The 11,637-nt window shown below is 55.4% G+C and overlaps 3 protein-coding genes across 3 annotated transcripts; 1 reads left to right on the top strand and 2 right to left on the bottom strand.

Moving 5' to 3' along the window:
• Nucleotides 1-411: 411 nt before the first annotated feature.
• On the bottom strand, nucleotides 412-2,668 carry QBC33DRAFT_444953 (CASC3/Barentsz eIF4AIII binding-domain-containing protein; the record flags this gene model as incomplete). The annotated part of the gene is made up of 2 exons (XM_060424297.1): nucleotides 412-1,891; nucleotides 1,992-2,668. 2 exons carry the CDS (start codon nucleotides 2,666-2,668, stop codon nucleotides 412-414), a joined length of 2,157 nt encoding a protein of 718 aa, XP_060287202.1.
• Nucleotides 2,669-4,772: 2,104 nt separating this feature from the next.
• On the bottom strand, nucleotides 4,773-8,692 carry QBC33DRAFT_575886 (aspartic peptidase domain-containing protein; the record flags this gene model as incomplete). Its single annotated transcript, XM_060430864.1, has 4 exons — nucleotides 4,773-4,856; nucleotides 4,943-5,791; nucleotides 5,867-6,229; nucleotides 7,979-8,692. 4 exons carry the CDS (start codon nucleotides 8,690-8,692, stop codon nucleotides 4,773-4,775), a joined length of 2,010 nt encoding a protein of 669 aa, XP_060287203.1.
• Nucleotides 8,693-9,130: 438 nt separating this feature from the next.
• Nucleotides 9,131-11,515, top strand: QBC33DRAFT_526441 (mitochondrial outer membrane 72K protein). The gene is made up of 4 exons (XM_060426895.1): nucleotides 9,131-9,521; nucleotides 9,640-10,603; nucleotides 10,669-11,142; nucleotides 11,231-11,515. The coding sequence occupies exons 1-4, from the start codon at nucleotides 9,342-9,344 to the stop codon at nucleotides 11,467-11,469; spliced, it is 1,857 nt and encodes a 618-aa protein (XP_060287204.1). The 5' UTR covers nucleotides 9,131-9,341; the 3' UTR covers nucleotides 11,470-11,515.
• The last annotated feature ends 122 nt before the right edge of the window (nucleotides 11,516-11,637 follow it).

Below are 11,637 nucleotides of genomic sequence, written 5' to 3' on the forward strand. Positions count from 1 at the left end.
ACCCAACATGGAAGCCAAACGAACGAGACCAAAAGCAAACGAACTGCGCGTCGACTTCGCCCTACCGAGCAACCAACCATCCAGCGACTGAAGACCCCAATATAAGATACGATGAGGCGTGGGGGTTAAGTATGTCGTGACAGCGGGTCGGTAGCTAGATATGTCGAGCAGCGGTTGGAATTAAAGCGAGTATCGAAAAGTGTTGGGGGAGCGAAAAAGTAGGTAGTCCGCCGGCGTTCGCCCTCTGTCCTTCATCCTGCAGGGGGAGCCCAGAAGAAATGGCGCCTTTTGTCTGTCAACATGTAATGTGGCATTGCACAACACCTATGCCTATTATCCTCGACGCCCGGGATACAAAGCCGCGAGTTCTCCAGCCATGTGACATCAGGCCCGCCTCATTCTTTACCAAGCCTATTGCGGATAATAGACTACGCCGGAAGGGGGGGCTTGGGGATAGTAGAACCCGTCCGGGCTGGGCGTCACCATCCCACCCATGTTGACGACACCGGGCACGAAGCTTTGAGCGCCAGGGTAGGGTTGGAATCCCGGCACGGCAGGCAGCTGAGAAGCGTCGTAGTAGTAGACCATCCCATTGACTTCCTGAGCAACCAAGTTGGACGATGGAGCAGTCTGCCCGTTTGTCCGCCCGGCGGCATTAGAATCTCCCTGAGCGGGCTGGGTATAGCCGGGCGTCTGGCCTGGCTGCCCACCAGGGAACCCGGGAGCGCCGGTGTTGGGAGCTACATTGCCGCCATAAGTCGGGGGGTAGTAGTATCCTTGCTGGGGCTGCATCATCTGGTACTGTTGATTGTAGAACCCCTGCTGTTGATAAGCGTTGGGCTGGAATGGCGCGGCGTGGATGGCTCGCTCGGGAATCTGAGAGAGCGGCGTGCCAGTGGAATGCTGCGAGGGATACGATAGGTTCCGGGCGTGGGATTCCTGCGAGGGACCAGTCGATGCCGGGATGGGGTACTGATGGTGGAACGCTTGCTGGTAAGGCTGCGATGGTGATTCGATGTACTCGACGGAGACGGTCTTCTGCGGCCGGGGCTGGTGCATGGGGATCGAGTTCGGTCGGTTCTCCTGGAAAGTAGGCTTCTGGGGCAGAGGGTGGGTTTGAGGAGGCGGCAAATCGGAGATGGAAAAGTCTCCGCTTCCAGTCGACCTCTGGACGCCCATAGGAGACGCCATGTCCGGAGCAGGAGCACCCTGATTCGGATGAGCAAGAGGAGGTAGACGGACGACAGGCCTACCATTGTCCATGGGAATCGGAGGACGTGAGATGGCCGACCCGGTTGGCGAGAGGATGTAGTCACGGCCCATCTCAGGAGCAAGCGACGACCGTCGGCTCAAGGCGATGCTCGGGCTGTAGGTGCTGCCATAGAAGCTGCCGCCGAACACACTGGTGCGGCGAGAGAACCCTCCCATGGAGCCCATGGCAGACCGCGGGCCCTTGCCACGCAACCTTTGCTGGTTCGGCCGCATAGCCCGGGGGATGAATATGAAGGACCTATCCATCGCGGGGAATATGTACCGGGGCGGTGCGTCTGGCAGTGATATCCGCACAGGCTTGTCGCGCCGCAGAGGTGGCCGGTGGTCGGGCAGCTTTGTGTACTGCTTCACAGCCACACCAGAGAATACGACGGGCGTCTTCATCGGGGGGAAGAACACCCGGATCTGTACATTGGCGATGTGTTTCTCGGTGGACATTGTGCGGTTGATGGGGGTTGGGTTCTGCGGGCATGTCGGGATAATGCCATTTCCATTTGGTGGCCCTTCGTGGTTTGAGACATGGCGGATCGGTCGAGCTGGCGGCTGGTCGGTGACGGCCTCGTGCATATCATGGGTCCATGGTGCATTGGCTGTCGGATCCGAGGGAGTCTGGAATTGCCTAGATGGTAGTCATGTCAGTAGATGACGACGTTGGAACGGGGGGACGGGGGAAGAAGATAGGGAAGAGACGGGAAGGGAATGGGCATGTGTTGACATACTGCACCGGCACAAAGAGCCCGCCGCCGAAACCGCCACGGCCTCGGCCGCCGCGAGCTCCTCTTGCAAAAGGACGGAAGCCGTTTGCCGCGGGGCCGGCATGTCTGTGGTCGTGCATGAAGAATGCCCCCCGGTTGGGCACGAAGGCAGGATCCTCATCCCTCTTCCGCCTGTACTCCTCCTGTTCCCGTCGCCGTCGCTCGTGCAGAGGCGCTCGCGGTTGGGGTTGCGGAGCAGAGGCGGAGCTCACAATGACGGGAGCCGAGTCCTTGGTGGGCGACTTTTGGACGTCATCAAAGTTCATCTCTTGAGCAGGAGCGGTCTCATCAGAGATGGACAGGCCGTTGAGCATGATGTCGGTGTCCGTCATGACCGGTTGGGCCGGTTTGGTGGCATCGGGCGCGCTGGAGGGGGCCTCGTCGGCCTGGCGGCGTTGAGCTGGTTTCACAGCTCCGTGGCCCGCAGCCTTGGTGGCATTGAGCGGTGTGGGCGATGTCTCGTCGATGTTGCTCGTGTCGCTATCATCAGCGTGGTCGTTGTCATCGCTCCCGACGGAGCCCTCGGTCAGGGAGTCGTCATCGAGGTCCACCGTTCCAAGACCGCCCTCGTCCTCGCCCTCGTCCTCGACGCGGCGTCTGTGGCCGATGAACTTTCTGCGTCGCGGCACCGCGGCAGCCATCATGTGCATGTCGATGGTGTGAAACAGCACGGAGGGAGGGAGATGGGCGAGTGCTGCGGCCGCAAGGGATGCAGGAAGCTGCGATGCCGCCGAGTCAGCGAGGTCATACGGTGGCGGCGGGCAGAGCAGATGATGCTCTCTCTCGCTTTCTCGACTTTCCGTAGGGCTCGGCAGAGAAAGGAAATATCCGAAACCGTAACCGGCCTGCGGTAGACAAAGAGATTGCCGACGTATGTTTCGTGTACTGTAGCCCGAGGCGGGTCTGGTTAATTCGACGGCGAGGTATTGCTGTTGGCGAGGAACGGCGCTGCAGAAATAATCTTGCCTGACTTGGTAGGCTGGCAAGGGAAGGGCGACGCTCGGCAATAAAACAAAAAAAGGGCAGGGGCAGAAAGAACACAGACAACCTTCGCAAAGCGGTAAAAGTAGGTACCTAATCAAGCCGTCAAGAGAAAAAAATCACTGCTTGCCAAGGAGATTCCGGCAGGATATGAGGCTGCAAAAAGCGGCTGCTCGGTTTCTCAGACTATTATTATTATGGGATTTTATTTCTTGTTTTTCTCTTGTTTCTTCTTAATAGGCTGGAGGTGGTGAATTGGGGTTGTCATCAGGGATTGGGACTCAAATTAGGTGACAGGGCCTGTGAATGTGGATTTACGGCGGTAGGGTAGGTTATGTACAGTACCTCCCTAACTACCTACGTCCTCGACTTCCCTCATCCCGCCCCTTCACCCCTCACCAAGAGATAGCTTTCATGTGTGTAGAACGGGTGTAGCTGTTCGTGAGTCACTCGCTGCTCGCCGGGGCTTTTAATCCACGCCCTCCTCGAGACTGGCGGCTGGTCACTGCGGGCAAAAAGAGCGGTAACCTGGTGGGCATTTACCAACTAACATGGAACCTACCTTAGGTAGGTAGCTAGCTACCTCACATAGCATAGCACGTAAGCGTAGGCGGGCTACCACTAAGCAGCACCCGCCTCCCGTCATTACATCACAGATCACAGGCCAGACCACAGTGCCCATCATCAGCAAAGCCAGCTCATCGGGCATGACGAGAAGTAGTATTCAGAAACCACACCGGGACGCGGTCTTCTGATGAAAAAGAACCACTCTCCCCGCCCATTCCCGCCCATCTCCCATATCTTTGACAACACGCTGCAGTTCACGGGCAAGGCATTGGTCGTCCGCACCCGGACTCGAGTGCTTTTGCTGCCTGGCAGGCCCAAGAACCTTCCAATCCGGATGAGAGAGCTGATGGGGGCTAACGGTCACGAACTGGCCGGGTCGTGTAATGCGCGTGTGGGTGGGTGGGCCTGCAGCAACGTCTGTGCCATTAAGACGACAGGTTCGGAATGCTTGATGCTTCTCAATGGCTCTGGATTTCCAACCCAGATGTATGCTTTGCATCATCTACCTACCACCTTAGCAACAGCGCCAGACGCGGCCTTGCTTCCCCAGAGATAATTAGGTAGATTGAGGTTGGGGAGCAGCAAGGGTTACGGAATACCTACGCAGAAGTGAATCCTCGCCCAAAGCACGGTGCTGTCCGCATGTTGCCGTAGTTTTGCACGCAAGGTTCCAACCGTTGATCCTGGCGTGCCAATGTCTTGACTCGGCGCCGTTTTGAAATTTGGTTGGCTCCCGGCTCTCAACCTGGACACGCCAACCCTACTGCGTAAGTTCCCTTTGGCCCAGCGCTCCGCAAGCATTTGTCAGCTGCTCTAGAACAAAGAGTTGGGTTGTTTGGGGCTGCAGTCTTTCCCTTGATATCTACCTGCCCCCTAATTTAGGCTAGGTGCAAACATATGTAGGTCTTCAAAATCAAATACCGGTATGTCCATTCTTTGGTGTGGTGTGTGCCTACCCTGCCAAGTAAGGAAAGAAGGTAACAGCAACAGACAACCCATGCCATTCCTGATTCTTAGCGCAGCGGAACTGTAAGCCGTGAACCAGGGCCCTGTCATTTGGCGGCAAGTGAGATACCCGACAGCGTGGAATTCGCGGGGTGACCCCCACGCAAACTCCATCCCCGGACCAATCAGGAATCGCCTTTACTTCTCTGCAAGAGTCCCGCGCCAAGATACCCATTTCAACATCTCCCGTTCTTAGCCACTTGCTGGAGGCTCCAAACTCTGCGTCTTCTCGATCTTGGGAACACACCCGAAACGGCTGTTGCCCTGATCCCAGATCTAGCCCGAACAAATCTGTCAGCTCTTCGCTCGTTCTTTCCCTTTTCTCGGGGGCAACGGCTTTGCGATCAAGACACTGGACTCACCGCATAGACAGACTTGAGGAAGGTATCGCCGAGAATGTCGAAGGGGTTCTCGCCGCGCGATTGGACCCCACCGTACCAGTTGTCACTGTCGACGGGGGCGAAGACGAGATCCTCCTTCTGGATGACGAACTCCTTATCGCCGATGGCGACGCTGAAGTCGGGCAAGTCGTTCGTTTTCACGCTCATGGGGATGATGTAGCCCTGGTACTGCTCGCTGTAGGTGGCACCGTCGATCTGCTTATAAAGGGCGTCGCAGACCTTATCCGAGACAAGCGCAAGGGTTGTACCGGTGTCGGCAATGGCCGTGTTGCCAGACAGCGTGATCTGTTGGCCGTTGATAGTGGCGCTGGCACTGTTGAACATCCAGAACCCCTGGGAGCTGTCAATACCGGCCCACGAGATATCCTCGCCCGACGCCGAGACGAGATCCTGATCGATCCAGCCGAAGGTGTAGAACGAGTTCGACTCCGAGTCTCGGGTGCTGTAGAAGGCCGACGTGAAGAGTTCCGCATCCTTGGGAATGTCCGACTGCGAAATCATGTTTGCAACGGGTGTCGGCTGCGGGTCGGGGGAACCATTCGTGGTTATGGTGTTGATCTCCGGGAAGGCGAGTCCAAGAAGGCCGTCTCCGGTCCCCTGCGCGAACTGGGCAGCGAGAGTCTTGGCTAACTCGACAGCCTGGTTCTTGATATTGAGACCGCCAATGCTCAAGACGTCTGTCCCGACGTCACCAGAAGCAGAGCTGCCATCTCCATATTGGATCTCCCAGGCCTCGCTCGGTGACTTCTTGAAGGTTGAGGACTTTGAGGGGTCAAAGATGTTATGGCCGGACCGGGAACCAGCTGGAAGCTCAGTGGAGAACACCTGTGCGTGTGTTAGCTAGAATATTCCGGAGTATTGCTTTCCCACTGGGAGTGACGGCACCCAAAGGTCAGATGAGCCCGTGTCAAAATCGAGCTTCAGCTTCTGCGGAGGAGTGCCAATCTCGACCTCGCATAGGTACATGGAATCGTTTTGCTGGTCTTCAGCGGTGACCTCGCCGGTCTCGGCGTCATCTGGACTAGCCTTCTTCACCAGTCGCTTCTGCATCTGTACGCGGCCACCCACGGCAGCGGTGCCACTAGCAAGCCCTCGCTGGTGAACCCGCTTCTGGTGGAAATAACGGCCGGGCTTGGTTGGTTGGAAACCGAAGCGATTCAGCAAATAGACGTAAGACTTTGTGCCATCGCGCTTATAATTCTTGTTTGGGATGACGGGGATTTTCTGGAGGTCACGTTCGCTCCTGAACTTGGCCTGTGTCTCAAAGACTGCTTCCATTGTGGAGGTCACAAACTTGCGTGGAGATCGGAATCTACCCTGATCGATGAAACTGCGGTAGGTGTAGCGAAGGGCAGGATAACGAAGGGCCATGTAATGAAGGGAGGTTGACGAGGGAGATTGGAAGCATCCGACTACCACCCAAGCAGTACTTATACGTGTGCCATCGGGCAGTCTGGTCTCATGTCCAAGTCAGTTGCACTTCCCAACATAGGAAGTTGACCATCTTTGTGTGTAACGACCACAACCAGAACGAAGCCGGCAGTGACGCCATGTTCCGGGGGCTGAACGTCTCAAAGAGGCAACCTTGGCAGGTACGGTGCAGTCAGGCGGGAGAAAATGCATCACAACCAGGGACAAGCAAGCAAACCCGGTTTGCAGCCTCAGAACGCGACCTGCCAACCAGTAAAAATTATTTCTGGATGGAGGTCATGACGGCGTTGCTCCAATTCTTTGATCCAATTGCAGGCGGAGCATCCCTGGCAAGGGCGAATAGACGATATAAATCTCGAGATATAAATACGTTGCTCTGAAGATCCAGTGGCGAAACGCTTGCCCCAATACCTCGATTCTACAAATAGAAAAGCTGTCTGAGTATTGATGAGCAGCAACGTGTGATACGTTAATCAAAGTTCTTGATAGGCATATAAACTGGCCTTGCCAATATAACCGTGGAATGTCCCGTAGAAGCTGTTAGAAATACTGGCCAGAAGGCATCTTGACAGCATCTTCACATCTCGTTAGTCCCGTAAGAGGTATATCCGCCTGATGTTCTATGATGTGGAAGGCATCATAGACTATGTAAAATGCTGCCTACCTCTACATCGGGTTGGTGTGGTTCGCACCCCCTGTTTTACTCTATGCCTCGTAGACGTGTTTCATTGGCACCTAAATACCGCACCCCTCTGCCCGATGACTCCATATGCGCCCTTCCGATTCAAGCACTCGATCTACTACTACGGTACGGAAGACAGCTGCTCAGTATAATTGTCCAACAATGACGAGCCGTCCAGAGCGCCGAGAAAGTTCCCCCATACATCGGCGCATGTGACGACTTGCGGCCACTGCTCTTGCACATCCTGTCTTGTGCGACAGTAAGTGTTGTTGGAAGTTTCCTAACTGTCGTCTGGGGATGTGTTTCAGTTCCCATGGCATTGAAAGGGCTCGACGAGGTAACAAGGGTGCGGATCGAGTACACCAAAGAGAGGGAGAGATTCAGAGGTGAGGGGGGTAGGGATTTAGATACACACAGTTTCTTAGTTCGCTGTGATGTTTAGTTCAAGACGCCCATCCTCATCCCCATCCTCACCTAGGTCGGTGACGGACTCAGCATCCTCTCTACGTATCCTTTATCCAAGGAGAATGATCTTTCACCTCAAGGCGGCAGTTCGGGGAACATCCATGCCGACCTCATAGATCTGGTCCCCTTCTGAGAAGGGCTATCCCGCCAACCATCTGACTTTCTGCGTAACCGAAGGTACTCTCTGTCATCTGGAGAGAATGGACGTTGTAGAACTAGACGGGTGAGATGGAGTTCCAGATAAAGGAGATAGCTGGGCTCAGTCAAGCTTGATCCTCCCAAAAGTGAAACCCCTGACCCCGTTGCTCAGCCAACATTCCTCGCCGTCCTCAAGGGAGGAGGCCTTGACCACTTCCTCAACGGCGAGCGCCCTAATAACGGTGAACCGGGGCCCAGGACGTGTGAATGGAGTCGACAACATACCTTTCTAACGCCCACCTTCTTGATGTCCCGTCATTTCCGCCACTTCCGTCTTGGAATGTAAATCTGGATGAAACCGGCGGCGTTACCCATCGTCCGCCTCTCCAGAAGTAAGGAGTGGTGGTGCTCCCTTCCATGATCGAATCGTCGGCATCATTGATAATAAGCACCTCTTTCTGAGTAGGAAGGCCGATCCCTGCTCTTCGCCGCGCCTCGTCGTACATGGCCCTGCGGGTAGTCTTGAAGTGCGTGTACTCGGAACGCCCAGTCCTCTGCTTATCGAGGACCACCTCAAACGCCAGGTCCTTGCAAGGAAAGACCTCGCTCGTCTCTGTCTTCCCTGGCACGGGGAGCCTTTCCGGAAACAGGTTGGCAAGAGCTCGCTTTGGGACTTCAGATGCCACAACTCCCAACTCTCCTTCCCTTGAGATATCCACTCTAACCTTGGAAGGTGCTCCTTGACTCTGTCCCAATGCCTTGATTACGGATTCCGAAAGGGTGTGCAAACCCACATCGCCACTGAGAACATGGACAGCTGCATCCCAACCCCAGTGGGTGGCCGCTCTCAGCATGCGGTCACGATGGAAGTCCAGCATATACAGCGGCGAGGGATTCTCCCGGTTCCAGCCTGCGTGCTTTAGTGCGCTGCCAGGGACCTCTAGGAGAACAGGGTCATAACGAAAAGAAGTGAAGATCTGAAACGTCTCTGCCATTGTGGTCTGCGGAAGTACTCCTCGAGAGGGGAGAAACACCGGGACAGTCTGAGAAATAATAATAAATCGGCACAGCGAGTAGGGCACTTATATCTCCCGTTGTTTAAGTCAAGAGGAAACCTCGATGCGGAGATTCCACAGTGCAAATTAGGCATGGACAATCATTTGCTGCTGGGCTAAGGACCTTGCTCGTGCAACACGAGCACTGAGTACCTACCTATCCATTAAATGAGTGAAACCAGCTCGAGCAACCTACCCAATATTTAATAGTTGTGAAGACAGGCAGGTATTTCGTGGCTGCTTCCAATGCACTCCCTTCCAGACTCCAAATCTACGTACTGTTCGGATCCGTACTTTGGTACTGTGCTGTGCCTCTAGAATGACGGAGTTCTGCCTTAGGCAGCAACCTAACTGACCTGGGCCTCGGAAAAACCGCGTGGAGCTTCCAGTGGTTGCCAAGTAATTTACCTGCCAAAGTTAACCGTCGCGCCGACCAATTTTTTTGAGCGTCTGCAGTCAGGTGCTAATACAACTACATCATCACGCCGTTGGAACATCGCTGCAGTTTGTCGTTTCCAACCCTAATATCTCTCCGAACGGCATTGTTCTTATCCTCTTCCTTCCAGAGGTCCTTTTCTCTGTCACAATCATGTCTGTCATACCGCCACCAATGCCTCCGGAGAAGCTCGCCGTGCTTCCCTCGGACCCGTCAGTCTGGGACCGGATTTCGAGTTGGGTTTCTGAGAACAAGGCCGTTGTGTACACAATTGCTGGTGTTGCCGTGGTGGTCACAACTGCCGGAGCTGTATATTACATAAGGAACAGCTCTGTAAGCCTTCCTTCGTCTGCTCATTGATACTTCCCTTAATGCTCTTCCCGTCCCCGGCAAAGTGGGAAGCTTAATATGGGTTGGTTTGTACTGACAGGCGCCGCTCCGGCCCGACCAGGAACCAAAAGACACCGCACCCAGACCCAGCAAGAAGGAAAGAAGGAAACGGAAGCAAGCCGAGCGCGATGCAGAGAAGGCTACCGCTGCCTCGACTGAATATAGCACTTCCCAGCCTAAGGCCGCATCCGTCGAGGCCGCGGACGACCTGCCGGAGATTGACGAAAACACAGTCCTGGAGCTATCGCAAGAGCAACGTGGAACTTATGCTGCCAAGTTGAAGGAGGCCGGGAATAAGGCGTACGGCTCCAAGGACTTCCCCAAAGCCATTGACTTGTACTCCAAGGCCATCCTCTGCAAGCCCGACCCGGTCTACTACTCCAACCGTGCCGCGTGCTATAACGCCTCATCCCAGTGGGACAAGGTCGTCGAGGACACGACTGCCGCCATCAACCTGGATCCTCAGTACATCAAGGCCCTCAACCGTCGTGCAAATGCCTATGATCACCTTGAAAAGTATAGTGAAGCACTCCTGGACTTCACGGCCAGCTGCATCATCGACAACTTCCGCAACGAGCAAAGCGCCCAAGCTGTCGAGAAGCTTCTCAAGAAATTCGCGGAGTCGAAGGCAAAGGAGATCCTCGGGTCGAAGCCAGCGAAGCTCCCGAGCCCCACGTTTGTTGGCAACTATCTGCAGAGCTTCAGAGAGAAGACGCGGCCCGTTGGTTTGGAAGACTCGGTGGAGCTGGCCGAAGACACCGGCAAGGGCCAGCTTCAGCTCGGCCTGCGAGCATTAGAGAGGAAGACAGGAGAGAGCTATGACGAAGCGTCGGCAGCCTTTGACAAGGCCCTCGAGCTCAACGACCTGGGCGAGTACGAAGCCTTCGCATATAATATGCGAGGCACCTTCCGCTGCCTCAAGGGGAAGCACGATGAGGCTCTCCAAGATCTCTCCCAGAGTATCTCGTTGGATCCGGCAATGACCCAGAGCTACATCAAGCGTGCCAGCATGAGCCTCGAGTTGGGTATGTAACCACCCCCCCCCCCCCTCCTCGGTTTGTTTTATCGATCCCATGCTGACAGCCTACAGGTGATCCAGAGCAAGCCGAGGAAGACTTCAACAACGCGATGACGCAGGACGCAAACGATCCCGACATCTATTACCACAGAGCTCAACTGCATTTCATCAAGGGCGAGTTCGCCGAAGCGGCCAAGGATTATCAAAAGTCGATAGATCTTGACCGGGACTTCATCTTCTCCCACATCCAACTCGGAGTGACCCAATACAAGATGGGCTCGATAGCATCGTCCATGGCCACTTTCCGTCGCTGCATGAAGAATTTCGAAAAGACGCCAGACGTATACAACTACTACGGCGAGCTAATGCTGGACCAGGGGAAGTTCCAGGAGGCCGTCGAGAAGTTCGACACTGCCATCGAGATGGAGGCGGCTGCCAACCCGACGAACATGAATGTTCTCCCCCTCATCAACAAGTCGCTCGCATTGTTCCAGTGGAAGCAAGACTTCTCCGAGGCCGAGAAGCTGTGCCATAAGGCTCTGATCAGTAAATCCGCCCCCTTTACTTCAGCCCCCTTGTCTTCCTGCTCTCCCATCCTCCTTGTGTGGTTCATACACTAACGCGCAATTCCCAGTTGATCCGGACTGCGACATCGCCGTTGCCACCATGGCACAGCTCCTCCTCCAGCAGGGCAAGGTCACCGAGGCGCTGAAGTACTTTGAGCGCGCCGCCGAGCTCGCCCGGACCGAGGGCGAGCTGGTGAACGCCCTGTCCTACGCCGAGGCCACGAGGACGCAGATCCTCGTCCAGGAGAAGTACCCGCAGCTGGCAGCTAAGCTCTCCGGCATGGGCGGCGCCATGGCGATGCGCTAGAGCATCGCGCTCGCCCGCACGCCCTCCGGTGTGTGTTCCTCGTTGGGGGGGGGGGGGGGGGGGGGGTAAGATATTGTGTTTTTAGTTTGGTAAGTGGGTTGAGCCGGTCGAAGTAGATGTTTAGGGTGCACAAAAAAAAAACGGAGACCCCGTTTCGAAATAAAAAAA

This window comes from Phialemonium atrogriseum (assembly GCF_030411735.1).
Source record: "Phialemonium atrogriseum strain 8032-3 unplaced genomic scaffold QBC33scaffold_3, whole genome shotgun sequence".
Lineage (NCBI taxonomy): Eukaryota > Fungi > Ascomycota > Sordariomycetes > Cephalothecales > Cephalothecaceae > Phialemonium > Phialemonium atrogriseum.

Excerpts from the sequence above, each read along its gene's own strand:
- QBC33DRAFT_526441 (XM_060426895.1), top strand. The coding sequence starts at position 9,342 with ATGTCTGTCATACCGCCACCAATGCCTCCGGAGAAGCTCGCCGTGCTT. Across the intron at positions 10,604-10,668 it reads CAGCATGAGCCTCGAGTTGG|GTGATCCAGAGCAAGCCGAG; the intron begins GTATGTAACCAC and ends GACAGCCTACAG. Across the intron at positions 11,143-11,230 it reads GTGCCATAAGGCTCTGATCA|TTGATCCGGACTGCGACATC; the intron begins GTAAATCCGCCC and ends CGCAATTCCCAG.